At 53.8% G+C, this 27,366-nt stretch overlaps 2 protein-coding genes across 10 annotated transcripts in view; both read left to right on the top strand.

Annotated features, from left to right (window-relative positions):
* Nucleotides 1–10,939, top strand: part of KAZN (kazrin, periplakin interacting protein) — a 201,271-nt gene extending 190,332 nt beyond the window's left edge. For all 4 annotated transcript variants that reach the window (XM_032709069.1, XM_032709070.1, XM_032709071.1 and 1 more), the window contains 6 exons: nt 5,715–5,851; nt 6,392–6,562; nt 7,385–7,574; nt 7,724–7,854; nt 8,128–8,178; nt 8,806–10,939. In XM_032709069.1, coding sequence (XP_032564960.1) covers nt 5,715–5,851; nt 6,392–6,562; nt 7,385–7,574; nt 7,724–7,854; nt 8,128–8,178; nt 8,806–8,973 — 848 coding nt within the window. In that variant the 3' untranslated portion in view covers nt 8,974–10,939. The remainder of the gene's footprint in view (nt 1–5,714; nt 5,852–6,391; nt 6,563–7,384; nt 7,575–7,723; nt 7,855–8,127; nt 8,179–8,805) is intronic.
* A 3,477-nt stretch (nt 10,940–14,416) lies between these two features.
* On the top strand, nt 14,417–27,036 carry TMEM51 (transmembrane protein 51). 6 transcript variants are annotated; one of them, XM_032709074.1, is made up of 4 exons: nt 14,417–14,894; nt 15,678–15,740; nt 24,203–24,653; nt 25,838–27,036. In XM_032709074.1, exons 3-4 carry the CDS (start codon nt 24,304–24,306, stop codon nt 26,271–26,273), a joined length of 786 nt encoding a protein of 261 aa, XP_032564965.1. In that variant the 5' UTR covers nt 14,417–14,894; nt 15,678–15,740; nt 24,203–24,303; the 3' UTR covers nt 26,274–27,036. The 6 variants fall into 6 exon arrangements, with proteins under 6 accessions (XP_032564965.1, XP_032564964.1, XP_032564968.1 ...); XM_032709073.1 differs by having other exon boundaries at nt 14,417–15,740; XM_032709077.1 differs by lacking the exon at nt 14,417–14,894 and having other exon boundaries at nt 25,859–27,036.
* The last annotated feature ends 330 nt before the right edge of the window (nt 27,037–27,366 follow it).

Genomic DNA, 27,366 nt, shown 5'->3' with positions numbered 1-27,366 from the left:
GTTGGTCCTGCTGTGGGCAGGGACGGTGCCCGAGCGCCTGGGGGGCTCGAGGAGCCTCTTGGCCAGGTGACATCCATGAGCATGTGGGCTAATGGCAGAAACCCCATTTCTAGGAAGGTTTATCCCATATGCTGGAACTGGCCTGCAGGATTATCATGCGGAGAGCAAACCTGGTTTCTGTTTCCTTTCTGAGTGCCAAAGTGGAAACCTCAGGCTACCTTTCCCTGCTGCTCGGGAAGGTGTGAACTGACTTTGTGTCTGCTCCACAAATAGGTGGTAGCCTGGTCTCCTCCCTCCCAAACCCACATCTTGGAGCTGTGACCTTCCCAGGGGTGGTGTTTGGGCTGGGAGGAACCTCCTGGAGGGACTCACAGTACCTTCAGATTGCTGCAGTGATGGGGTGGGTAGCAGAGAAATGGGTGGATGGGTGTCCCAGAAGATGGATGTCCTGGAAGACGGGTGTCCCAGAGAATAGATGTTCTGACAGATGGATGTTCCAGCCATGGACCCAAGCAGGGAAGCCTTTTCCATCATAAGGACATGGAGCTCTGTACAGAAAGCCTGTTGTTCACCTTTGAAGACCCACCTTAAATTTTCAGAAGTCATTGGTCACCTTGTTGGCCGCTGGGGTCAGGTTTGGAAAGCCCTTGGCCTCGTAGCAGGGGTGTTTCCAGGTAAATTCCCGAAGATGAAACGCCTCTCCTAAGTTTTTCCTGAAATTTGACTTTGGACTCTAATTTCCTGCCTGCTCCATGCCTCTGCACCCCCAGGAGTGAGTGCTGGCTCTGCCTGACACCACGTAACATTGACATCTTCAACGTCAGGATCTTCCTGACGTGACGGCCGCACCCGAGGAGCCGATTTAAGTACAAAGCAGGGAACAGCTCTGAGATCCCTGCACAGGGCTGACCAATTTTATGGGTTAGTCATGGTGACAATATTGAATTTCATGGCTGGGAGGGAGAAACAGGAGAAATTAAGTAAATGTTAATGGGACAAGATGGGTTTTACACGTTCCTGTTGCGCGGGGCATCGCTGAGGTTTGAGCGGTGCTCCCTGAGGGTGCCCTTTGCTGCGTTACAAAATTCAGGGTATGATTCAGTAAGTGATAAAGGAAGCTCTGATTATGTTCCTGGCATGAAAATTCACATTGTATGGGGCGAGAGAAGGGCTTGGAAAGGGATGGGAGTCATGGGAAGCTGCTCTTTGGAGAGTCAGAGGCAGGCTGCATCTGCTGCCAGTGCCCTGATGTGTGTTTGGGCTCTGCTGCCTCATTCTGGGAGTGTGAAGCTGGGCAGAGATGGTGTTTCTATGTTTTTCATGTAATATCAGGTAATAAAACTAATTATTACGTCCTCCAAAAGCTCATCTGGATGGTGTGGCCACCATCACCTGACGTGGCCAGGAGTTGGACTTCAGTGATCCGTGTGGGTCCTTTCCCACTCAGGATATTCTATCATTTATTTTCCCTTAATTCGATATTATTAATTTCAAAGGGGAGAGGTGGTATTTATAGCAGCCCCCATCCTGAGGGGAGGTGCCTGGTTTTAGGATGCAGGAGCTAATTCCCAGCTGGAAGTTATTAGATGGTGAGGCCAGACTGGGGCCACGTAGTAGTAGCAGCCGTCAGTGGTGGCATCACTGGGTGGTTCCATCCATGCTTCTGCCTCAGACAAGGCTGTGCCGCTCCTGTGGAGCAGCTGGATTTTGTCTCATCACTTGGAGTTGGAAATAAAAGGCACTGAGGGGTGGATTTTTAATTGTTTTGGCAGCAGGAAGAGCCCAGCATGGAGCTGGTCCCGTTACGTCTCTGTGTCCATCATCCTTCTCCCAGAGGACCAGTGCTCAAGGGATGGATCATGTGGCAGGAGGTGGAAGCTCAAATAACACAGGGTGACTTGTGCAGGTGGGGATGGGGGGATGGAGTGAGAGCTGGGGGGTTCACCCAGCCCATCTCCCCCATCCCTTGCTGCCGAGGCTGGTGCTGAGCTGAGTCCAGAGGGGGCTGGTGGGTCCCCCCCTCTCCTTCTGCCACGTGCCTTGGGTGGGAGGGGAAAATAAATAATGCAAATAAGAGAATTACTTTCCACTCATGGTCTGGGTTTAGGATTTCTTGCTTCTTGTCTTATGAACAGGTCGGAGGTTTGGTCAGAGCCCCCCGCGCCGATGAGCTGGGCGAGAGTTCATTTGGATATTGGGGGGGGGTTGGGATATAGAAAGCTCACCCTGGATCATCAGATTAAAGGAAAAAGCCATTTCACCTCCTTGGATGGCCCAGATAGCCAGTGAAAATCTGCTTTATTCCTCCTTGGCTGGCCCTGCCGTCGCGCCGTGGATTGCAAAGGCTCGTTTTCCCCGACCGAGTAATTAGCTGGGCTCGTTTGCTGAGGAGGAATTAAGCTGCTGCAGCAAGTGGGGTTTGGTCCAGGAGCTCCTGGCAGCCCTCGTGCCTCACTTCTGCCTCACTTTTTTATTTTTCTCCTGCCTTTTTCAATTAATTTCCCATTAATTTGGTTTGGAATGAAGTTCTCAAATGACTGATAAATCTTCTTTAAGCTTAGGAGCTAATCGGTTTTGGAGGAGGGAGAGTAATAGAGGGGAGGAAAAAAAAAGTGTGTTAATTTTAGCAAATCTCTCAAATATGAACTGAAACAAATGGCAAATTGTCCTGTTGGGTTAACAGAAAAAAATCTACTCTTACAATACCCAAACTTCATAATCTTCTTGCAGTACTGATGTATTGGCAGAAATATTGGTAAATATTAGTAAGTTGATATATATGCAACCTTGGGAGATAGTTACCCTTCTCCTAATAGTACTTATGAGCACCTTTATTTTTTTTTATGGGTGAGTGATGAAGTGTTTTCTGTAAATCTTTAAAGGCCCTGAATGCTGCCACTAATTAAAGGAATTTGTATGCTACGGGGGACTCACTATTTAATTAAATTCATTGGGAGTCTTTTGTCACCTCCAGCATCAAAGAGTGGCAAATGTGACTTAAACTTTTATAAGAACCTCTCATTATCCTTGAGGAAATTAAATATATGTGAATATGTGTCTGTGGGGTCTGGATCTCACCCCGGTATGGCTCAGTCAACTTATCATTAATTTTTCTTTTTCAGCAAGTTTTTAGTTCCAGTGAAAGAACTGGGCAGAGGAAGGTTGTGGTTAAATACACACAGGCAGCAGGAAAGGGCTTTTTCAAAGACTTAGATGTGGTTGTGATTGTTTTTAGAGGGTTTCTCTAGTGATTTCTTGAGCTGGGAAAAAAAGTAAGGGAAGTCCCGGTGTCAGAAGGGGCTGAGTTATCCCAGGAGGAGCTGTGTTCATTGAAGTGAGTGAAGAAGACTCCCAAGAGCTCCCTGTTATGGCACAATATGAATTTTTGTGGCATTTCCTACCTGGTTTTCTGGTTTTCTGTGTTTTGTTTTACCTCTGATGCTTAATGGCAGAGTAGTTTGTCTGAAGAGTTTCATCTCTTGGTTTCTAACAGATGAAAATCTCTGTTGTCCCAGACATCTCCCTCTTCTTCCACTATTTGGTCTGATTTAATCATTTTCCCCACCTTTTTATCCTCTGATCTGCAAGCCCTCTCTCTTCCTCATGGTTCCATCCTGAGCACTTCCTTTATCCTCAGCACACACAGTAAAAAAACAGTAAAAAAGTAGAATAAAACCAGTGCACAGAAGGAAGTTCCTACCTGAGTGAAGCTCTCTTTGAGCTGGTGATTGTGACAAGCTGGGGTGGGATGCAGGAGGTGCACAGAGCTGGGTGAGTGGAGGGGCTGCTCTTATTTTGGGGGCTATTCCAGCACATGTCAGGGCTGGGTGATCAGTGTTATCAGGTTATTCTGCCTGAGGGTGCCTGGGGGCTGGTAGTGATGCTCTCCCTGCTTGCACACAGGTGGAAATGACTTATTGAGGGTCCCCAAGCAGAGGAGGGTGGGAGCAGAACATCCCTGTGCTGGCACAAGGCAGAGGCACCAAACCAAGGGTGCCAAAGGTGCCTGAGGGAAATTAATCCCTTTGAAGCATGACACGGTTGTGGTTTCCTTGTATTTCGTGTATATTGTCTTTATCCCACACGTGCCTCACCAGGGGAGACACCCTGTGCTGTAGTTTAAGCCCCCAGTGAAGTGACTCATTGCAGGGTGTAGAAAACACAGCGTGGGCTGAAACGCCCACCATGGATTTCTGTAATCTAATGGAAAAGGATGGGATGTGTGCATGGAGACAGGTCCCACTCATGATGCTGCATCATCTCCTAATGGTTTTTGTAGTACAGGCAGCTCCTGGAGCTTCAGGGCTGGTTTTTCTGGTGAGTTCAAGGGGGTTTAGGATATTTATTTTTTTTTATTATAGAGGGGCAACTTGCAAGACTCTCAGCTGATCACAGTGAGTGCAGGGAATGTTGGAGGGGCAGATCGTGTTTCATACCGTCCTACTCCCTTAGGAACAGCACTTCCTCAGGGTTGAAAAGCATGAATGTATCATAAAAAGCAATATTTGTATTCTGATTCCTAAACTGGGTATTATTTTGGTGGGGATGGGGTGTATCTGGAGCAGGGAGCTACAGGGCATTTCTGCAGTGCTGCCAAGGACCAAGTTCAAGGTTGGGTAAAGCATTAATGTACAGAAATGACTGAAACTCCTTCTCCTACCTCGTATTTCTGTAATTCCCCCTGGACTACCAGCCTTCTGCCAGTGTCGGTGGTCAGCGAGCATCCCTCACTGGTGACTGAGAGAGGGAAAACTGGAAGGTTTTGGGTTCCTCTCAGTGCTGTTGAAACACCCCATTGCATCCTGTGGTGCTCCTGCTCTTTCCCCTCATCCCAACACAGCATCATTGAGCTGGAAGGGGACTCTCAGGGAGCCGTGCCCCGGGCTCGTGGGAGCGCCGCCGGAATCCGCCCCGCAGCTAAAAATAAACGGGCTGTGGTTTATTTATCCTGGAAAGGGAGCAGCAGGTTTTCCTGTGCTGGGCCCTGAGGCTGAGGCAGCAGTTTTGCTCCAGAGTCTCCTTTTCCACAGGGCTGAGCTGCCCCTTGGAGGGGGGTCGATGATGAGGAGCCGTGGTGGTGACACGATGGGTGTTTTGGGGCTGCAGCGATTGGGGGCGAATTAGGCGTCTTCTCCCAGCCCAGATCCTGGGATCGTACTTCTGGTACTTTTTCATAGAATCATAGAATCAGCTGGGTTGGAAGGAACCTCTGAGATCATCAAGTCCAACCCTTGATCCAACCCCACTGTGGTTCCCAGCCCATGGCACTGATGCCACATCCAGTCTCTTTTTAAAAATCTCCAGGGACAGAGAATCCACCACTTCCCTGGGCAGCCCATTCCAATGTCTGACCACCCTCTCTGTAAAGAAATTCTTTCTAGTATCTAACCTAAACCTCCCCTGGCACAACTTGAGACCAAGCCCTCTTGTCTTGCCTGGGAAAAGAGACCAAGCCCCAACTGGCTCCCCCCTCCTGTCAGGGAGTTGTAGAGAGTGAGGAGGTCTCCCCTGAGCCTCCTCTTCTCCAGGCTGAGCCCCCCCAGCTCCCTCAGCCTCTCCTCACAGCACTTGTGCTCCAGTCCCTTCCCCAGCCTCGTTGCCCTCCTCTAGACCTGCTCCAGCCCCTCAATATCCTTCCTTGCCTTAAAAAATAAAAGATGTGGAAGCAAGGGGCTGCTGTGCCCTCCGTGCTCAATCCATCCTCTCTCCCACAGCCATGAAAGCCGACCGCAAGCGCTTGAAGGGGGAGAAGACAGACCTGGTGAGCCAGATGCAGCAGCTGTACGCCACGCTGGAGAGCCGGGAGGAGCAGCTCCGGGACTTCATCCGCAACTACGAGCAGCACAGGAAAGTGAGTGTGGGAGCCCAGCACCATGGTCTCGTGGCACAGGGGGCTGGCAGTGAGTTGAGTGTGAAACTTGGTTTGTAATCAGGCCAAAAGCCTCTAAAATCCCAGCTGGACTCTTGCTGGGGCTGGGGTGGACCACGGCAGGTTAAGCTTGAGATTAGCTCAGTTAGTTAGAGCACAGCGCTAATAACACCAAGGTTGTGGGTTTGATCCCAGTATGACCTTATGAGTTGGACTCAATGATCCTTGTGGGTCCCTTCCAACTCAGAATATTCTGTGATTCTGTGAAATACTAGAGGGAATGGAGCCAGACATGCGAAATCCCGTGTAATTTTAACGAGGTGCTCAGTGAGCATTGCTTTTTGGGGGACTGGCTGCATCCTGGAGCTCCCCAAAAAGGGAAGCCATCCCTGCCAGCACGGGGCTCTCGTGACCCCAGAGGTACCGCTCGTGGCTGGGTGGTCCCTGAGAGGGTCATTGCAGAGGGGGCTTGTGTTAGCACATGGATTTTCCCTTCCTGATGGCCACCCCGTGTCCTGGCAGGAGAGCGAGGACGCAGTGAAAGCCCTGGCGAAGGAGAAGGACCTCCTGGAGCGGGAGAAGTGGGAGCTGCGGCGACAAGCCAAGGAGGCGACGGACCACGCCAGTGCCCTGCGCTCCCAGCTCGACCTGAAAGACAACCGCATGAAGGAGCTGGAGGCCGAGCTGGCCATGGTGAGCTGGGGGACTGATACAAACCTGAGGGGTTGCTGCAGTGGCTGCATTATTGCAGTACTGGGGAGGAAAACATTCCATTGCTAGAAAGGAGTTTGGCCTCATCTTGAGTCCCTCACCTTGAGTCCCTCACCTTGAGTCCCTCACCTTGAGTCCCTCCCCTTGAGTTCTGTGTGCAGCTTTGGGCACCACAGTATGGAAAAGACATCACTAGATAGCATCTAAAGGAGAGCCAGGAGGATGGGGAAGGGTTTGGAGGGGAAGCCTTATGAGGAACCGCTGAGGGCAGTTGGTTTGTTCAACCTGGAGAGGGGGAGACCGAGGGGAGACATCATTGTGGTCTTCAGCATCCTCCTGAGGGGCAGTGCAGGTGCAGGTACCCATCTCTTCACTTTTGTGACCAGTGACAGGACTTGAAACGGCTGGAGTTGAGTTGGGGGAGGTTTAGGTTGGATATCAGGGAAATGTTTTTCACCCAGAGGGTGGCTGAGCACTGGAACAGGCTCCCCAGGGAAGTGCTCACAGCACCAGGACTGTCTGAGTTCAAGAAGCGTTTGGACAACGCTCTCAGGCACGTGGTGGGATTGTTGGGGTGTCCTGCACAGGGCCAGGAGTTGGACTCAATGATCCTGATGGATCCCTTCCAGCTCAGCATATTCTGTGGTTCTGTGGTCCCTAGCACAGGTTACAGCACAGTTTGGGTATTTACTTGCCCAGGGGTGGGTGAGTTGGGTGCAACGTGTTGCTGCTTGTTCTGCTGCTCCGGGAGATGTTCATATGGTTTCCCTGCTCCATCACCCTCACCTTGGTGTCCTCCCCCAGGCCAAGCAATCCCTGGCCACGCTGACCAAGGACGTCCCCAAGCGCCATTCCTTGGCCATGCCGGGCGAGACGGTGCTGAACGGGAACCAGGAGTGGGTGATGCAGGCTGACCTCCCGCTGACCGCCGCCATCCGGCAGAGCCAGCAGACCCTCTACCACTCACACCCCCAGCACTCGGCGGACCGGCAAGGTGGGCAGGTCCTTATTGCCAAACCCCCCCTTACGGGGAGGAAAAAATGGGTAAAGCCCTCCCTGAATAGTTTTTTTAGATGTGAGTGAGAGGCTCTGCCGGGTTTGCTGGCGCGGTTTTAACTCCCCGTGTCCCTCCCTGCCTTCCAGCGGTCAGAGTGAGCCCCTGCCATTCCCGGCAGCCGTCCATCATCTCCGACGCCTCCGCGGCCGAGGGCGACCGGTCGTCCACGCCGAGTGACATCAACTCCCCCCGGCATCGAACACACTCGCTCTGCAACGTAAGGCACTGTGGGCTGGGGGGCTTGCTGCCCCAGGAAGGGGCTCCGGGGTTTCTGCGGGTCCTCTGCTTCCCAAAACAACGTTGGGTTTGGGGTGTGGGGCATCCTGGAGCTTTGCTGACCCAGAAAGGTGCTTTCCTGACCCCAGAAAGCTGCTTTCCTGGGGTTTTATCCAAGCCCCACCGCAGTTCAGCTGCCCAGACAAGCTGCTTTTTGCCATGGAAGTGGGCTATGTTGGGGCTGATCCAATGGATCCGTCTCTTTCTGCCACAGGGGGACAGTCCTGGACCGGTACAGAAGAACTTGCACAACCCAATCGTACAGGTAGGGCACAAATCCTCTCAAATCCTGCTCGTGAGAACCCCTCCTGTGCTAGAAAATACTCTGGGGGGGCTCAGTGGCACCACTTCGGGGTCTTTCAAAAAATGAATTGAAGTCATCTTGAATTGTGAGTCTTTGATGTCTCAGGTTCCTATAATTTGCCCCAAAATCCATGTAATGCCTTAGGCATTTGCTGTGCTCAGGGCCCTTTGGGGTCTTGATTTTTGTAAGGCACAGGCAAAGCAGGTTATTCTTCTGGTTTTGACCCTAAACCCTTGGGATATTTTTTCAAGCTGTGGACAGTTCTGATCTATTCCTGGAGCCAAAATCCTGAACCAGTTGAGTTAAGCCAAAATCCCAGAAACGTGTGGGGGGGAGCTGTTCCAATTTTGCTGCAAACTCCACCACACAAATTTCAGGAATATTATTTTATTTCGGTCCAGCACCTTAACATTGCTCTGGACCCGGATGCAAATATTTTTTTGGGATCTGGATGCAACTACTTTTCGAGACCTGGACTCAAATATTATTTGGAGCTGGGACCGCGTGGTCCATCATCCCCGGTGTGAGCGGGTGGGGAGGGGTGAAGGAAGAGCTGGATACCCAAACCCGTGTCCTCTCCTCCCACAGTCTCTAGAGGACCTGGAAGACCAAAAACGGAAAAAGAAGAAAGAGAAGATGGGCTTTGGCTCCATCTCCAGGGTGTTTGCCCGGGGGAAGCAGCGCAAGTCCCTCGACCCGGGGCTCTTCGACGGGACGGCCCCCGACTACTACATCGAGGAGGACGCGGACTGGTGACCCCCTGTGCCGGGCGGGTGCCACTGTACATATCCCCCACCTGTGGACGTGTTACCTGTTGTCTTGGGAGCGATGCAGCTGTGTCGTAACTTCAGTTTTTCCCCCCCCCCTTTTTTTTTTTTCCCGTGTTTTTTCATTTTTTTTCCCATCCCGGTAACTCCTTTTGTTGTCGCTTCAGTTTGTCGGTTTTGTTTTGGGTTTGGTGGTTTTGTTTGTTTTTGTTTTGTTTTGTTTTGTTTTTGTCGTCGTCGTCGTTCTTTTCTCTTTCTTCTTTTGACAAAACTTGAAACTTGAAGGACTGCTGTGTCTCTGTAAATACCAGAAATATTGTGCACTTTGTGCTTGTGACGTCTCTTGTCCGAAACCCGCTGTTTTCCGGAGCCCAGCCCGCGGGATGTCCTCGCCTGGGGACGAAGGACCTGCCCAGCTGAGGGACCTTAGAGGGAAAACACACAAAAACAACAACAACAACAACAACAACAACAACAAAAGATCTCCTTCGCTGTGATGTCTTCCTGGCCGAGCACCCGGGCTGGTTGTAACGCCTGCCGGTCTGGAAATAAGTGTTTTAACGTTCCTTTTTAGTTGTTTTAATTTATTTGCACAAACCCAGAGGAGCTATTCTAACTAAATTATTGCAGAAGTTTTGGGATTTTTATATTTTTCCACGTCGGTTGGGATGGGGTGGGAGGAGGAAGGGGGTGTTTGTACTGTATTGTCCTGGGAAGCTGCTGTTGGGGAGGGAAGGGGGGAATTGGGGGGTGTCGGAGCCATGGACCCCCCACCCCGGGGCTCCCTCGGCTGCCCCAGGAGCACTTAACGCCTTGGAAAACGCAAACCTAAAAACGTGCCGGGAAATCCGACGGCGGGGGGGGGGAAGCTGGTGGGAGCTTTGCCTGCTGTTTTTCCCTGCTTTTGAGGGGCTCACCCTTTGCTTCAAGTAAAATTTAGGGGGATCCGGCATGAGCTGGGAGCAGGGGAAAGGTGATATCCCGAGATATCCCTTATCCCAAGACGATTCCCAGACAGGGCCGGCCACCTCGCTCCAGTTTGGGATGTTACCGCCGCCATGGGGGGGGGTGGGCGCGGGGAAATCGGTACGAATTCCTGCCGGGGAGGTTTTTCTGGCTCTGGGGTGATTTTGAAGCACAGGTGGAGCTTGTGCTTCCAAAAAAATCCCTCGGAAACGCCCCGAAACCACCTCCCCCAGCGCGGCGGCCGCTTCCCCTCTCCACTAACCCGCGCGCGCCGCGCGCTCTCCGCTTAATGCCAAGACAAGTACCTTATGCTTTAATGCTTATGATATGATTTTAAGCTCTTAAAAAAAAAAAAAATGTATTAAGATTTATTTAATGAACTATAATAGTGTATTATTTTTCTTAATTCCGATCCGCGCCGCGCCCTGGTTGAGATGAAAAAGGGTGTTTTGTCTTAAATCACCGATGCCCTCGCTCCGTGTGTTCCTGCTCATGGGATGATGCAGAGGGGCCGTGGAGGGGGTGTCAGAGGGACCAGCCCCCCCCAGGCTCTCCTGGGGTGGCAGGGCAGGCTTTGCCCCGTGGCATCTTTTTTTCTCTGCAGAGAAGCGTTTTTATATGTTTTGTTCTTTTTTTGGGGGGGGGGGGGGGGGGGGGGATTTTTTGTTCTGTTGGGTTTTTTGTTTTTGTTTTTTTTTTTGGTTCTCCTTGCGTTTTTATAATTTAAACTCTAAACCGCCAGAAGAGATGAGCAATCTCCTTGTTACCGAGTAGTTTCCTTTGCATTTCAGCTTTTTTGTAAATTAGGAAATAATTCTAAAAATTACTAAGAGGATGATTTATTTAAAAGAGAACTTCGCTAAATAGCATATGAATTATGGGTAACATTAGATTTAACTTTTCCCCCTGTGGGCGGGGGAGAATCCTTGAAGGCATGGATGCAAATATAAAATTATAAAAGATCTAAATAAAGCTTATTTTAAAGTACAGATGAACTCCACGTGGTTTTGTTGCTTGGCAGATGGAGAGCCTGGGCTGGTGCTGGGTTGGGGTGCAGGACACCCTGACTGCCACACGAATTTGGGGGGCTCCAGGGTGATGGGGGAATGCAGGAGAAGCTGGACCAGCTGCCAGGCAAGTGCTTGCACCTGGATGCAGTGATCCTGGCAGGAGGCTGGGACAGTCTGCATCCGTATAAAATGGGGATTTCAAGGGTTTGAGGTAAGTAAAGATTTGGGAATGTGGGTGAACAGCCAGGAGGTGTCCCCCTGATATACAGAAGGACAAAGAAAAGGAGAAGGGATGGAGAAATAAGAAAATGTTGTGCTCTAACTTTTATTAATGGGTAAATTATTGATATTAATTTACAGATTGATAAATCATTATAATAATATATAACTATAGTTGTAATAGTAGCAACTATAAATAATAAATAATAATTATTACTCCTATTATTATTTCAATTATGTTGGTCACTTGTAGGGCTGTGTCAGCACTGCAGAGGGGCCTGACACCATTTTGGGGTCAATTGCTGTGTTTGCCGGAGGAAAGACAACTTGCAATGATTTTCTTGTTCTTTGAGCCTATAATGAGGGTACAGATGAAGAGATGTACCTTTTCTTCTTTTTTTTTTTCAACAGAAACAGCCTTCTGGGCTTGGGAGAAGCTGCAGAGGAGGTAAGAGCCACCATCGTCTGAAATGGAGAGAGTTGAAGCAAAGAAAAATAGGAAAAACTCAGGAGAAGCCAGCTGGCTCTCCAGCAGCTGGAATCCAGCACTAATGGGAATTAAATGTGGCATTAAAGGGTAACTGCTGAGCATGGCAGACATGAGCTGGGCACAGACAGGGGTGGGATTGGCTGCATTTGAAGGAATTCCCTGCAAATATTTGGTGTTTCCCTTCGTGTGTGGGATGGGGTGTGGATGTGCATCCATCCCATCCGTGGTTTTAAAAGCTCTGCCCTTTGGGAGCCAGGAATGTGGCAGAGCTGTGGGTGTCACACCAGTCCTGGGAAGGCTTCTGCTGTTCACCAGTTTTGTCCCAGTGCCGTGGGGACCATGCTGGACCCTGGGGAGGGGGACACAGGTGTCACCTCCTGCTCCAGAGCCATGGCAAGCTAAGGGACCTCATTCCCTGTATCTAGGAGTGATGTCCTGGGCTGAGGGAGGTCTCCTTGGTGGCTTTGTCCCTCCCAACCTGCATTTCCCTGGCAGTGGAGGCTGCAGGAGCCTGTCCCTGGCTGCTGCATCCCTCTCACTTTAGCCTCATCCCTGCTGCATCCCCCTCACATGTCAGCCTTACCTCTGCTGCATCCCCTGCTGCATCCCCCTCACTTTAGCCTCATCCCTGCTGCATCCCTGCTGCATCCCCCTCACTTCAGCCTCATCCCTGCTGCATCCCCCTCAGCTGCATCCCTGCTGCATCCCCCTCACTTCAGCCTCATCCCTGCTTTATCCCCCTCAGTCAGCCTCGTCCCTGCTGCATCCCCGCTGTGCTGGGTGCTGCGCTGCTGCCACCGTGTGAGCAGTCCCCGAGTTTCTGCGCCCCGCGTCTGTTTGTTTAAGGTGTGACTCGCCGCGCTGCTGCACTTTGAACGGGGCGCGTTGTTGTGCGGACGCTCACAAGCGCCTTTTCCCCCCGTGAGGACTTTAGACCGAGAAAGGTCTAAAATATCCCAGTGCTCTGCGAGGGCACGGGGTGTTGTGTTGGTGGGATGGCTGGGGTACCCCACAGAGGGGGCACCCTGGGGCTCCAGCACCCCTTTGCTGGTGTGTAAATCAGCAGTTCTGGTCCTGACACCATCTCTGCTGATGTTACAACCTGAGCCGTGTTCACCTGCCGTGCCACAGCCGTGCACTGGTGGGTAATGTGTGGGTCAGGAGTGGGGTTGAGAGGTCAAACAGAGGTGAGTCTGGGAGGTTTCCTGCCTTGGCACTGACTCACCCCATGGCTTTAGCAGGGGTGATCTCACCTCCCCGGGCTAGATTTTTGGTGATGAAGAGCTAAACTGGTATACACCAGATAGCTGAATAAATCATCTGGAGGTTGGTGGGGTTTAAGATGGGGTTGGTCACAGTGTGTGGGTGATGGTGGCATCTCCCCAAATGCTGGTGTCAAGGGCCACCACTGAGGCTGTTGGTTTATTGCTCAGAATTGCTGAAATTCAGGAATGTGCCTGTCACTAATTCACCCATTTTCAGTGTTTTCCCTGAAGGTGTCTTCTGCTGGTGCTGCTTCCTGTGTATGAAGCCAATGCTGGAAGTGCCTTTGAGTCCTTGCCTGCACAGCCCAGGGGATGCCCGAGAGCATCCTTTGATGCAGTTATCCTTTGAGATATCCTGCTCTGCCATTGTCCCTGCAGCTGTCCCCACAGCAGCCCCTGTCCTTGGCTTCCCACTGCCCCGACCTGACACCGCCACAAACTCCTGCAGCAGCACAGACCAAGTGGCTCTGCTCCATCCAGCCGGGACACCAGAGCTGTGATCAGGCCCCATATCCAGGTAGGAAGGTTTCCTTGGAGTTTTATCATCGCTGGTGAGTGATTTCCCAGCACTTCCCCATTCTTGGGCACAAGCCCTCGCTCACCATCTGCTCCTGATTCTGAAAAGCTACATTAAATATCTGCTCAGCTTTTTTTGATACCCACCTGCACGACACCACCGGAGCTCTTCTCTCCCAGCCCTGTTATCCTCTAACCCTGGCTCTCCTATTCCCGAGTCCCTGACCAAGGCAGAGCTTCCCCGATGGGATGCAGCAGCCCCCGGGTCGGCTCCGGGAGGAGGCAGCCGGTTACTGATTATTCTCTCTGTTAAACACGGCAGCTTTATTTACGCTGTTTTCCAGGTTGCAGACGTGCGTGTGTGCTTGAGATGCAGACGGTGACCTGGCGCGGTGGTTGAACTGGTTGTACTGGAACCGCCGAGCTCTGCGCCACGTCCCGGCAGCCGCGGGGGCCGCCGGCTCCGCTCCTGGCCGGGAGGTGCCGGCAGGTCACACCCTCCCACCGGGAGCCTGCGGAAATGCCTCCCGAGTGGCTGGTTTTCCTCCTTTTTCCCACTTGCGTGGCAGGTTCCCAGCCTGCAGCCCCGGCAGGGACTCTCTAAATTGGGGTGTAGAAACTCAGGCATGATGAAGAGAGATACCAGTATGGACCAGTGTGTGTGGGCTGGGCTGGGAATTGGGATCTGAGGGAGCCCATCATGGAGTGGGCTGGGATGGACTCTTATCCTGGGTCAAAGCTGGGGCTCTGCCATGTTCCATTATATATAACATATTTATATATATATATTGTACTTCTGGTGCTAATTAGGTGCTAAGTCTCTCTCTAATCATAGAATCCCAGAATGGTTTCGGTTGGAAGGGACCTTAAAGACCATCCAATTCCACTCCCTGCCATGGGCAGGGACACCTTCCACTGGCCCAGGTTGCTCTAAGCCCCATCCAACCTGGCCTTGAACACTTCCAGGGATGGGGCAGCCACAGCTTCTCTGGGTAACCTGTGCCAGGCCTTCACCACCCTCTTCCTATTCCTTCCTATGTAATCTAGATCTAAATAGATATTCTAATCCTAATCTAGATAGACATCCTTCCTCAACACCCTCATCCAATTTCTTCCTATCTAATCTACATCAACCCCTTGTCCTATCACTCCGTGACCTTGTAATATAATAATATCATAAAATATATACGTGCAGTCTGGTGGCTCTGCTGACCTGATTCCCAGGGATGGGCTTTCCCTCTTTCAGGACAAGCCATCCAGCTGCAGGTATCCAGGAGCAACGTGTCACCCAGAGCAGTGCTTTTGACTCACTGTTGGAAAGGTTTGGAGGAATCCTGGGGTATGGCTGGGCTTTCAGTGGTGACTTTATAATACATGCTGAGCACTTCTGAGCAGGAAAAAGCAAGGAAAACTGCCAGTGAGCAATTTCTGCCTCCAAGGCAGGGTAATATGAGCCCCTGGCACCTCTGCACGTACCAGGGCATCAGATGCCCTTCTGAAAGGCCCTTTTGTTACCTGCTGGTGGGTCCAGTGGGGCTTCAGTTCCCCCCTTGGCATTCCTGTGCTCTGTATCCTGCATATCTGGCTGGATAAACACCCTGGAGAGGTCCCAGCCTGCCCTGGACTGGGCAAGGAGTGTTTGCAAGGGGAGGAGTTGAGCTGCCATAGATAAATCCCCACACTGGGATGGCTGCTGGAGCTGGAAAGGCGAGACCAAGAGATGGATGTGAAGTGTGTGGAGGGAAGGGCAGGTGCCTTAGCAGCCATCCAAGGGGGCCGAGCAAGCCCCTCCCACCTTGATCCTGCTCCACTGCCACTGAAAAGCCCATTTCTGGCCAAAATTCAGCTTTGTGGAGTGGGAACCTGAGGAGCCAAGTTATGAATGTCCCCTCTGTGCTCACGGTCTCCAGGGCCTCTCTGCAGGGGGGTGACCTGGCTCGGAGCTCTCCCTGCGCCGGATCGGGGGCAGTCAGTGTGTGAAGTCCGTGCTCCCCCTGCTTTCTTATAGAGAAAAGAATTCCCTGTTATGTCTCCTGACTGACAGAGCTGCTTGGGATGACGGGTCCGTGTTTGACACAGGAAGGTGGGGCAGGAGAGGAGGAAATTTGCCTGAAGTGGGGTGAATTTGCCTGAGCCGGTGGCCAAGCCGGAAAATGCAAAACAATCCGTACGAGTTAAAAAAAAAAATAAATACGCAGCTACGCTTAATAACTATTTCTTTTTATAGAACAACTCTGGGAATTGCTCTTTGATTAGAGGAGGAAGGTATCGCTGCCGTGCGCCGGGGCAGGTGAGTCAGTGGAAAATACCGTCAGCCTCACGAGGGACTGTGCTGGGAGGGAGGGATGCAGGGAAGCAGGGGGGTTTCCCAAGAATCCCGAACACCGGTGGCCCCGAGGCAGGGCTGTGGCGCGCTGAGTCACGCCAGGAGATGTGACAAGTTTCTGTTGGGTTCGTGATGGCTTTTGCCTTTGCAAGGACTTGCAGGGCTTAAGGGACAGGAAAAACTGCAGAGTCATCTCTGACAGAATTTGAGTCTTTGTTGGTGTTTATTATGATGGCTGGGTGTGAGAAGGGCCTGGAAAAATGCATCACAGTTGTTGTTGGGATGGCATCCGGGGAGAGGTGACACTGGACACGGCATTAGTTGCAAATGGTTTTGCCAAAGCTCAGGTCTGGTCCCTGCAGTTCAGTCTGGAAACCGTGGGACTGTCTGGCTATGAGGACAAGGCACATGGCCAGTAGCCATGGTGAGGGCCATGCCCGGAATGGCTCTTCCTGGCAAGCAGGTGGTTAACTGCGAGTGTTTGTAGAGGACAGCAGACTGATAAAAAGCACTTTCCAGGCTCCCTGGGAGCACAGGCTTTGTGGGGATGTCAGCTTTGCCTTGGTGAATGGAGTCATGAGCCTGAGCAGTTGGGTTCCTCAAAACAGAACTTCTGCACACAGGGTTGGGAACTGATAGAGGAAAGGCTCCACACAAGCTGGTTTCATAATGCAGATGCCTCACAAGCTGGGTTTTAAACTACAGATTGAAAACTAAAACTTTAGTTAGATGTTGGGAAGAAATCCTTCCCTGTGAGGGTGGTAAAGCCCTGACACAGGTTGCCCAGAGATGCTGTGGCTGCCCCATCTCTGGAAGTGTCCAAGGCCGGGTTGGATGGGGTTTGGGGCAACCTGGGCTAGTGGAAGGTGTCCCTGCCCATGGCAGGGGGTGAAACTGGATGGGCTTTAAGGTTCCTTTCCAACCAAACCATTTTGGGGTTCTATTAAACTAGAGATGGGGGCTGTGATGTTTGGAGCAGGGGCTGCACGGTGCTCCGAGGAGGTGACCTGATCGGCATCCCCAGCTGGGACAGGCACCCGGTTTGGGGGGGGATGTCTCCCCGATGGTTTGGAGGGGTCTCCCCGATGGTTTGGAGGGGTCTCCCCGATGGTTTGCGGGTCTCTGCGCTGGTTTGAGGGGGTCTCCTCGCTGCTGCCCCCTCCGCTGTCTCGGTTTCCCGGAACAGAGCCCGGGGAGCGGCGGGGCCGGTCCCGGGAAGCGCCGCCCCGGGAGGGCCGGGCCGGGAGGGCGGAGCGGCCCCGCACGGACCCTCCGCAGCCGCCGCCGCCGGGGAGGTACGTGGGGCTGGGGGAGCCGCGAATCGACGGGACCCCCCTGGGCCGAGCAGGGCCGGGACCGCCGGGCTGGGACCCACGGGAGCGCTGGGAGCCGGGAGCGGGGCGGGCTGGGCTCGGTCCCGCCGGGAACGGGGACCGGGAGAGGGACCGGGAGGGAGTCGGAGTCGCGGGCTGGGCTGGGGTAACCTCCGAAGTGCGGGGAACACCGGCAGAGAGGGGGAAACACGCCACAGAGCAGGAGCAAACCCCCCCGAAGCGGGTAAATCACCCCCGAAGCGGGGGCTGGGCACTGGAGGGTCGGAGCGCCGGGGTTTGGGGAGCAGCGGTGCCTTGGGGTCACCCCTTGGGGACACTTGGGCTTGGGGCACCTTCCTCGGCCCTTGTGAGCATCGGGGTGGCCGCGCTGAGCGTGGGGGGAGGAGTGGCTGCCGTTTTGGGAAGGATCAGCTGGCACTTCAGGGAAGGATCGTTTTGGGAAGGATCAGCAGCAGGGAGGGTGCCAGGTGACCCCCACGCCAAACCCGCCGGTGCCCGGCAGCCGGGTCCCGTGGGTGGCAGCTCAGAGGAGTGTCACGGATCACGAGCCCACGGCTCGGGTACGTCCGTCCCCGGGAAGGTGCAGGGACCGTGTGTGAGCCAGGAAAGCAAACAAAGCCAAGGAGAAGGAGACCTGCGCAGGGCAGGTCGGGGCCGGGCGCCGGTCAGTGGGGGCTCTGCTCTTCCTGTCGTGACATTCCTGCTGAAGAAAGAGCGGCCTGGAGGCTTTGAGGGTTCAGCAGACCCACAGGTGTCTCACAAGTGGTTGTCTGCTGACGCTGGTATTTGATTTTTGGAGGTGACAGGGTGGGGGCGAGCGTTGCTGTCTAGCTGGGTTTGTTGGGAAATGTGGATGTGGGAGCAGAAACCAGCAGTTGCAGGAGTGTGTCCCATGGGAGACGGGCTGCCCTCGCCTCTGCATAGAGGGTGAAGCTGCACCAAGAGGTGTGGTCCTGGCTTTCCAGCTTAAAGCTCTCTGGAGCAGACCTTGGCCACTGCCTGATGGGACATGGCCACAACACATCCCTCTACAGCATATCAGAGCATCCTGCAGCTGTCCACAGCCCTGGGTATCTTGGCATGACAGCCAGAAAGGGAAACCTCCCAGGTGTCAGTGAGGAGCATGTGGGTGTGGGGCTGGTGAACCCAGCCCTGGACCGAGGTGACTCGGAAGTATGTGACATGCCTTTGATTTTAGCTGTGTAATTACACGGGTGGGAAAACCCTTAGGAAGGCAAGTGCCCGGGGAAGGAGGAATGTTTGGCCACGGGTGCCCTGAAGAGAGCTGAGTGTCGGTGTTCGGCGCCGTGGCGGTGCCATGAGGAGATGCCAGGGGGCCAGGGCTGGGCAGGGCTGTCTGCCCAAACTCCAGCAGCAGTCTGGGAGGAGGGATCCCTCCGGCAGCCCAGGTGTGTGTCTGTCTCCCAGTGCTGCTCCACACTTTTCTTGTTCCCTGTGTATTTAAGAGGCAGAAACTGGTGTCGAGGCTCCACGAAAGCAACTGAATATCCTTGTATGAGCAGTGCAGGTGGCATGTAGTGACACAATTCCCAGAAAACCTCCATCCCTATCAAAATACCTGTGCCCACGTTGCGGAACACTCCTGCTTTGTGCCTGGCTGCTCTGTGTCCCTTGGCTGCCCGGCCAGCTCCGTGTGCCCTGGCATCACCTCTCGCTCCCTTCCTGCTTCGTGGGCTCCTTAGCCATCCACAGTAGGTTTTCTTTGTGGGTCACACTTGTTGGAAAACCTTTTGAAAAAGCATGGGGAGAGGTGATGCTGCGTTGGGGTAAAAGGTGTCACTGAAAATCCAGTGTGAGGATGAGGAGGGTGGTGCTGGCGAGGCTGATGGCAGTGGGATGTGTTGGGTTAGTGGCTTTCAGCAAGGGGAGATAAGGCTCCAGGGGCTGCTGTGGTGTCACAGGAGCTGCTTAGAGCACTCCAGGAGGGCTGTGAGGAAGTGGGAATGCTAGGTTTGGCTTTGGAGGGCATCAAAAGGGCAGATGGATAATGCCTCTGAGTGCTGGAAGGCTCTGGAGGAGAGTGTGTTATCTGGGTGTTCTCTGGCATGGAGATGGGGAGAGGTCCTAGAACAAAAAACAGGGGGAAGGCTGTGGAGTAGTGGCTTTATCTCAGAGGAAACAGCAGATTAGGAGAATTTAAAAAAGAAATAAATCCAAGCTCAGAGGTGCACAGTGGCACCCAAGGGAAAGCGGGAAGGAGAAAGAGTCAAAGTGCTGGGATTTTCCCAGGCAGGCGTGCTTTCCCAGGCCTAGGCACACAGGGAATTCAGCTCCCCGGAGAGAGGTGAGCACCTCAACCCCCCATCCCTGGTTTAGCAGAGCCGGGCCTGGAAGCCTTAGGCTGGCACTAGGTCCCGGTGTGAGCCAGGGGACACTGTTCACACGGTGGCTGGGACACAGCGAGGGCTCGCTGACCTGCTGTGAGCCGGTGCCAGCACAGCCTCGGTGCCCGCAGCAGCACATTGTCCCCAGGAATAAATGGCAACGTCCTGAAACACAAACGTAAAAGGACTCTCTGTCCCTGTCCATTACCGCTTTCCAGCAGGCGCCGCTCGGATGGATATAATGGAATTACGGGGAGAAAAGAGTCTGGGAGGCAGTTTCTTATATCTCAGTGGCAAAGGTCAAGGCAATGGCTGCTGCAGAGTCATGATTACAGCTCAGGAGTGTGGCTACTGTGGCTTGTGTGAGCCCTGCCACTTCAGAAACCCTTGGCGATTCCCGGAGTTCCGAAGGATGCAGCACAGGGAGGTGGCTTGGGAATGGTGTCGTGGACATGGGGTGTTTTGTGTGCCCCGTCACTGTGGCTGTGGAGGCCACGGCCAGCCGGGTGGGTTGCAGCATCCTGAGCCCGGGAATGGGCTTTCCCGTGACTCCCTTGTTTTTCAGGAAGTGGCAGAGTCAGGGCCCCCCTTCCCGGCTCCCTCTGGAGTGGGAGAGGGGGAGAGCCTTGGGCAGGGTTTGAGGAAAGCTGCTCTCCCCGAGGTGCAGCCGAGGAGGGGTTGCTAAAAATGAAACGTAAGGGAAAAAGAGGGTTAAATAGCTCTTAAATGTCTGCAGGGAATGTCGGGAGTGATGGATGTGGATGCATTCTTCTGTGCTCTAGGCAGGAAGTGTAAGCAAAATGTGGAAAAGCCCTGATGGTCTGCACGGGGCTGCCCCTCCAGGTTTCTATTCCCTGATGGGATGCCCTAAAATGGGCTGGGATTTGTCCAAAAGATCAGAAATTGGCTAAATCAGCAGTGATGCTGCTTTTCCTGGCTCTGCTGGATTTCTCTGGGTATTCCTCACATTCCTTGGGCTGCATCTGGCAAGAAACATCCCTTTTCCTGGGACAAGTGTAACAGGGGCAGCAAGAAGGGCCAAACAAAAAAAGAGAAACTGTGGCAGGGGCTTGGAACAAGATGCTCTTTAAGGTTCCTTCCAACCCAAACCGTTCTGGGATCCTGTGAAAATATCATCCATGTCCTGGGTGTCGTTTTTCCAACCCCACATGGACTTTTGTGCTCCTGGTGGGTTGGACCCTTGTGTAATGAGGGCCACTGCAGGAACTAGCTCCTGAGGATGTGTCAAGGTCAGCAATTAGCAGGGAAGGGGGTTAATGAGCAGGTTGTCTGGGTTGGAAGCATGAGGAAGAAAGTAGAGCCTTGTAATCTAACAGAGAGGAGACTCTGGGATCCTTGGGTAGTTAGAGAATGGGTTTATTTATTTATTTTTTTAATTTCCAAAGAGTTAGTTTTGTTTTTTATGAGCAGTGCTGGGGTTGCACCCTGGTTTTGGGAGGCAGCTCCGAGGGGATGTGTTGCTCCATGGAGGTGTGTTGGGAGCCATGCACTGTTGCTCCAATGACTCCTCGGGAGTGAAGGAAGCCCTGGAGCTCATCCCATGTCACTCTGTCAGGGTTTGACCTGTTCTCTGAACTGCAGACTCATCTCTTGTGATCCCGTGACAAAGGGGTTGCTGCTGGAGCGTGAGCAGGAAGGTGATGTCATGGGAGGGGAAAAATCCAAAGGTTGTGGAGGGCAGAGGAGCGTGGGTGCTGCTGTGGGCAGCGGAGGGTGTCGGGCTTCCTTGTCAGTCAGCCAGTGGGGCTGGCATTTCTCTGGGAGCACCGGGATATGGGGCATGATCTAGGGCTGGCCCCACTGGGTGGGTCTGTCTCCCATGGAAGGGAAGGTGCTCCCTGCTGCCGCTCCACCTGGGTGCCTGTGCCAAAGCCTTCCGGGCACATCCAGGCATGGTGGCGTGTGGTGCTGAGAACAGGCTTATCCCGAGCCCTCCCATGCCCAATTAACACTTGGAAATGTCCCAAGAAAAGTCAGGAAGCATCCCTGGGCTCTGGCAGCCTGCAGGATTTGGGGAGAGGTGCGGGAAGCCCGGAGGAGCTGTGGATGCCCCTCCGGCTTTGAAGGTGCGCCGGTGGAGTTTAATGATTTGGAGATCCTGGTGTAAATCATTGCCAGGGCAGAGCACAGGAGTGTGATAGACGAGATGGAGGGGAGGATCCCATGCTGTGGGCAGAGGGAAGGGGAATGGGGCTGGAGGGGGCTGGAGCACTCAGGCACTGCTTGCCCACCTGCTGGGGACAAACTTTTTAGCAGGGCCTGTTGTGAAAGGACAAGGGGAGATGGTTTTAAAGTAAAAGAGGGTTGATTTAGATTGGATATTACGAAGAAATTCTTCCCTGTGAGGGTGGGGAGGCCCTGGCACAGGTTGACCAGAGAAGCTGTGGCTGCCCCATCCCTGCAAGTGTTCAAGGCCAGGTTGGACGGGGCTTGGAGCAACCTGGGCTAGTGGAAGATGTCCCTGGCCATGGCAGGGGGTGGAACTGGATGAGCTTTAAAGTTCCTTCCCACCCAAACCATTCTGTGATTGAGGGATGAGCATCCAGACAGCTCTGGGGATGCTGGACCCAAGACAGAGGCAGCAGTAACTCCCTTCTCCAGCTGTGATGTCAGGGCAGCAGGAGAGCTGTTGGATCAGAGATAGAAGCAGCTCTGGAAAGCCAGGAGAGCAGCTAATTCAATGGAGATACAGACTGGAATAGCAAGTCTTCTGTTTTAATCTGATTGCTGGGCTGCAGGGTAGCACTGTGAGGCATCTGTGGAAAACTTCCAGGCACAGAGGTGACGTAGGAGCTGAAATCCTGCCACTTCCAGGACTGAGGTGCCTGAGGGAAGCCGCAGAGATTGTGAACAGGCACAGAGGTTTAGACACCATGGGTAAATGCGAGCAGCCCTGTGTGTGTTCTCTGCCCACCGTGGGTGCAGCACAATTTTCCTGCCCCAAGGCCATCACAGCAGTTCTCAAGTGAACTCCTGGCTGGCCGATGTGTTTGTGATGAGGATGGGTGTGTTTGTGATGAAGATGGGAGCTCGTTTGGATCAACAGGTAAGGAAAAAAACCCACAGGGCACAAATGGAGAATGAAACCTCTGTGTGGGAGGGCAGAGGCCAGTGCTGGGACCACCAGTCACAGTGTAAGGGCTTGGGTGGGAGGATGGCTCTTGGAATGCTGGTGAGGACATTTCAGATGCAGAGTTTTCCACATCTTCAACAGCTGTTCACTGGCGTGGAATTAAAGCTGGGATCAGGGGATGCCCTCCCTGAGGAGCACACAGGGCAGCAGCCTGGTGCTGGGGCTGGGCACAGTGCTGAGCTGTGCCATGGGGAACAACGGGCTTGCCCCATCCTGCCTCCCAGCAACTCCCTTTGGGCAGAGCTCAGCAGCTCGTGTGTGTCCCATAACCCAGGACAAACCACAGGAGCCAAGACTCTGCCCTGCCTGGACCCACACGGGTCTGGGGATGTGTCCAAAGGGGCTGGGACACCCCTGTGGGAGTATCCCCAGCCATGCTGGGCACCAGCAGTGAGCAGGGAAGTTTCTCTGCAGATTCTTCCTCTCCGGGCTTGTGTGTGTGTCTTTTCCTGCTGGAGCTGGTCTGTTTTCTGGGAGTGCTGCTCTATTCTGGCCCTTGACCCTGCAAACTGGGCGTGCACTCAAGCTAAACAAGCAAACATGCAGCTTTTGAGCTGGAGGGTTGAGCTGGAGGGTGTGTAGGTGATGTGGATACAGCACCTACAGCAGCACAGCCCAGGGTGACCTCGAGCCCAAACCAGCGTCCAGAAGCCAGGGAGGGAAGGAGGGATCCCTGGCATGGCCTTGGCACATCCATAAAGCTGCGAGGCTTTACGTGGATGTTCTGCTGTGAGGATCCAAGTTGTCACCCGTGGGTCACAGCACCTGAGGTCAGGGAAGTGAGCAGGCAGGAGATGTGGCTCCATGGGTTTATATTTAGAAAACGAGCACGTCTGGTCCTGGCAACTCAGAAAACATCCAGTGGAGGCAGTGGAGGGGGAGTTCCCACCCGTGGCTGGCTGGCTGGGAATACCAGTGCTCGGACATTCCCATGGGATGCAGCCAGGGCACTCACCAGCTGTGTGAGTGTGTGTGTGTTGCTCCAGGGAGGGTGAGCACCGGCCTGAAGTGAGCTCAGGGCCCTACAAGGGTTCACCATCCCGGCAGCCGTTGCTGGCAGCAGCTGGGGGAAGCCACAGGGTCGGGTTGGCTGGGAGAGAGGCAGTTCTGGTTTCTGTTCTCCGGGCAGGAAGGCATCACGGGGCAGGCAGCCAACACCATGAGCAGCCCTGCTCCGTCCCAGTTGTAGGGAAAGGGGGAAGCTGTTCAGCTAGAGATGCATTTCTGAGCATTTCCAGGTTGGTTTGCATTGAGAAGGGCTGTTGAAGTTGATTTGGGTGGCCTTTTTTGGTGCTGTGAAGACGTCAGTTATCACACTCCTAAGGACGGGCAATCTAAGCCCTTAGCAAGCATCAGTAATTTGATTGTTTCCAAAGGTTGGTGATTATCACAGCTGAGGAAGTAGCAAAGGGCGGGGATGGGAATGGCCAGCAAGGATCCAGCTGCCTTGTTATATCCCAAGGTGCTCTCCACAGGCGCGGCAGGGTGAGATTTCCAGTGTTACATAAATGAAACAATATCATCGTGGCTACTGTGGCTGCATAGACTTTGCATTTTGCCATGGATTAACCATCACATTCCTTCTCTTCCCAGAGCTCACACCCTGCCCGGGGAGGGCATGTTAGCAGGGCTGCAGCCCCCCTGCCCCGAGCCATGCTGTGAGGAGGGGACAGCCCGGCCATCCAGCAGCGGGAATGATGGCCCAGTCCCGGGCCAACGGCTCCCACTACGCCCTGACAGCCATCGGGCTGGGGATGCTCGTCCTCGGCATCATCATGGCTGTCTGGAACCTCGTCCCGGGCTTCGGGCCCCCCGAGAAACCCGCCACCCCCGCCGGGAACAGCAGCAAACCCGACCGTGGCTCCGGGGGCATCCTGAAGAGCAAGACCTTCTCGGTGGCCTACGTGTTGGTGGGAGCAGGGCTGCTCCTGCTCCTGCTCTCCCTCTGCCTCAGCGTCCGGGACAAGAAGAGGCAGAGCGAGGAAATCGCCATCGCCCACGTGCAGCGCCACGTGGCTGCGGAGCCCTCGCAGCAGGAGGACAGGTGAGGTGTTCTGGGGAGAAAGGGAGCGGGAGCGGGGGTAGGAATGGCACCAGGGGCTGTCGTTGCAGCTCAGTGAGGTCTGGATCGAGGAGAGGAAGGCTGGTGGCAGCGTGTGCTGAAATAAGCAAGCACGTGCCGTGGTTTGGGGTTCTGATGTGTCCTGGAGATGGGAAAGGAATGACTCCAGCTGTATTTATGGAGCTGTGTAGGTGGAAGGGAGCCTTGTTGGTGTATAAAGTGGGGTCTAGACAGAGCTGTGGCCAAGCCAGTGTTGCTGAGATGTGCCACTCCTGACTGGGTTGGCACATGGGAGTGTGCTGAGAGGGAACACGGGGGGTGGGTGGTGGGTGACACAGAGACCAGGCTCCTGCCACACGCTGGGAGAGGAGCCAGAGGTGCAGCAGAGGTGCTGTCTCACTGGGTGCAGCCGACGTGCCCAGCAGCCTTGGAGGCTGGCCATGGAGTTTAGACCTGGTGAAAGTCTGCAGGGCTCTGCTGTTTGCTCAGGGATCTGCATGGAGCAGAGCAAAGGCTGCTGCTGCAGGGACAGGCTGGACAAACACTGGTGCAGTTCCCTGTGCAGAGGGAGGCAGGGAGGTGTTGGGACAACATGGGATACAAGGGGGCAGGAGAGGATGATGGCTCTGCTGGCTGTTGTCAGGGTCTGCAGATCCACCCAGAAAACCAATTTTCCCTATTAGATTGAAAAGATAACTTCATAATGCCAAAGAAATGGCAAATGTTGATGTGCAAACCTGTGCATAGACAGTGACATAGAGCAGGGCTAAATCTCTTTGCAGAATCTCTTTACCTCAAGGTACCCAACCCAAAAGACATCAGAACAACAAAGGAAGATAGGTGATGTCCCTTTCAAATGTATTTTGACTGGTTTTTGAGAGAGGAGGAGAGAAACTGGTGTTCTTCTGAGGGAATAATTCACTGCTGGGCAATAGAATAAGGGTTTGTGGGCAGAGAAAGTGATGATCAAAGATGGGCATATGACATAAGGAAATAAAATGTGTCTGAACATAAGTGAGGTCATGATTTGTTCTGTCAAGCAAAAAGGGGCTGGTATATAATGCAGAAGGGCAAATAACTAGTTAAACCTTTGAGGGTGGGATGGTTTTATTCTTTCCTCTCCATGCCCTACCCACAGAAAAGCTGAAATGATGTTGTGCCCACAGCCTTAACTCTCTCCCCTCCAGTCAAGAAGAGGATGAAGACGTGTCCTCCTCCCAGTACTACGTCCCCAGCTACGAGGAGGTGATGAACACGGGCTACTCAGAGCCCAGAGACTCGGACAGGAGCAACAGGCTGAGCGTCTCCCTGCCCTCCTACGAGTCTCTGACGGGGCTGGATGAGAGCAGCCAGGCTCCAGGAGCTGCAGGCACAGAGCCAGGCACGGAGAGACAGCCCAGCCGGCACAGCTCCCGCCTCAGCAAGCGCCTGAAGCCGCTGAAGGTCCGGAGGATCAAGTCAGAGAAGCTGCACCTGAAGGACATCAGGCTAAACCTGGACCAGGGGAACAGCACTGTCCCTATCACGATAGAGCCCCTCACCCCTCCGCCCAAGTACGAGGAGATCCAGGAGAAAGCGCCGGTGAGCCAGCAAATGCCTTAAAAGAAAAAAAAAAAGGAGGGATCTGTGATGCTGCTGGGTTGAGGGTTTTTGTAAACCCACCAGGCCAAGAGGGGCTTGGTCTGTGGGTGCAGAAGCAGCCAGGGCTCCCTGGAAGCTGCCATGTGGAGGACGTGATGGGTGTGGTAGCACTGCAGCACAAGGATGGGACACTTTTTCCCTGGGACTGGGTTTTACAAAAGACTGTGGGGAAAGAAGCCTGAATGCCACAGGTTCTGCTGCTCTGAAGTAAATGAAGGCTGGATGTACCAAAAGTGTCACTGACTGTGTTTGATATAAGACCACCCAATGCATCCTCTCACCTCCTCTGCCTCTCACCTCCAGCAAGACTTTTCCAAGCCACCAAACTGACGCTGAAGAAGGATTTTTCCAAGTGGAAAAGCGAAATGTTCCCTTTTTTTTGGGTGTCTTTTCTTTCTGAGGAAGGGAAAGCGCGTTGCCAGAGCAGCACCACGGCTTTCCCCCCCTCCCAGCTGGGTTGGGCTGGTGGCCCAGGGCCAGCCCTGACTCCTGCCAAGGTCTCTGCTGGCTGGTGGGAAGCAGCTGAAAGGGGCCCCGTGCTCCTCGGGTCGAGGATGGATTTCCTGCCTCAGCTGCTTTCCCTGTTGTGTTTTGTGCTCCGTTCGAGGCGAGTGGGTAACTGGGGGGGGTTTGGGAGCTGCACCAGTGCCAGGGGTGCAGGGTGAAACCACTGCTGAGCATCCTGTGCGGGCAGACTGGGGCTGAATAAATGTTTTGTACGTTGTGTTTGTGTGTGTGTGTGTGTGCACTCGTGGGTGCTTGGTCCTTCCCAGGGTTTATAACCCGTCGGCTGTTGTAAGGGAGATGCTCCATGGGCATCCCAGCTCCATGGGCATCCCAACTCCATGGGCATCCCACCTCCATGGGCATCCCAGCTCCATAGGCATCCCAGCTCCATGGGCATCCCAGCTCCATGGGCATCCCAGCTCCATAGGCATCCCAGCTCCATGGGCATCCCAGCTCCATGGGCATCCCAGCTCCATGGGCATCCCAGCTCCATGGGCATCCCAGCTCCATAGGCATCCCAGCTCCACGCTGCCCCCCGGGCTTCCAG

The sequence above is a fragment of the Chiroxiphia lanceolata genome, chromosome 22 (genome assembly GCF_009829145.1).
Source record: "Chiroxiphia lanceolata isolate bChiLan1 chromosome 22, bChiLan1.pri, whole genome shotgun sequence".
Lineage (NCBI taxonomy): Eukaryota > Metazoa > Chordata > Aves > Passeriformes > Pipridae > Chiroxiphia > Chiroxiphia lanceolata.
This window is presented reverse-complemented; position numbering and strand designations above follow the sequence as displayed.

Excerpts from the sequence above, each read along its gene's own strand:
- TMEM51 (XM_032709074.1), top strand. The coding sequence starts at position 24,304 with ATGATGGCCCAGTCCCGGGCCAACGGCTCCCACTACGCCCTGACAGCC. Across the intron at positions 24,654-25,837 it reads CCCTCGCAGCAGGAGGACAG|CCTTAACTCTCTCCCCTCCA; the intron begins GTGAGGTGTTCT and ends TTGTGCCCACAG.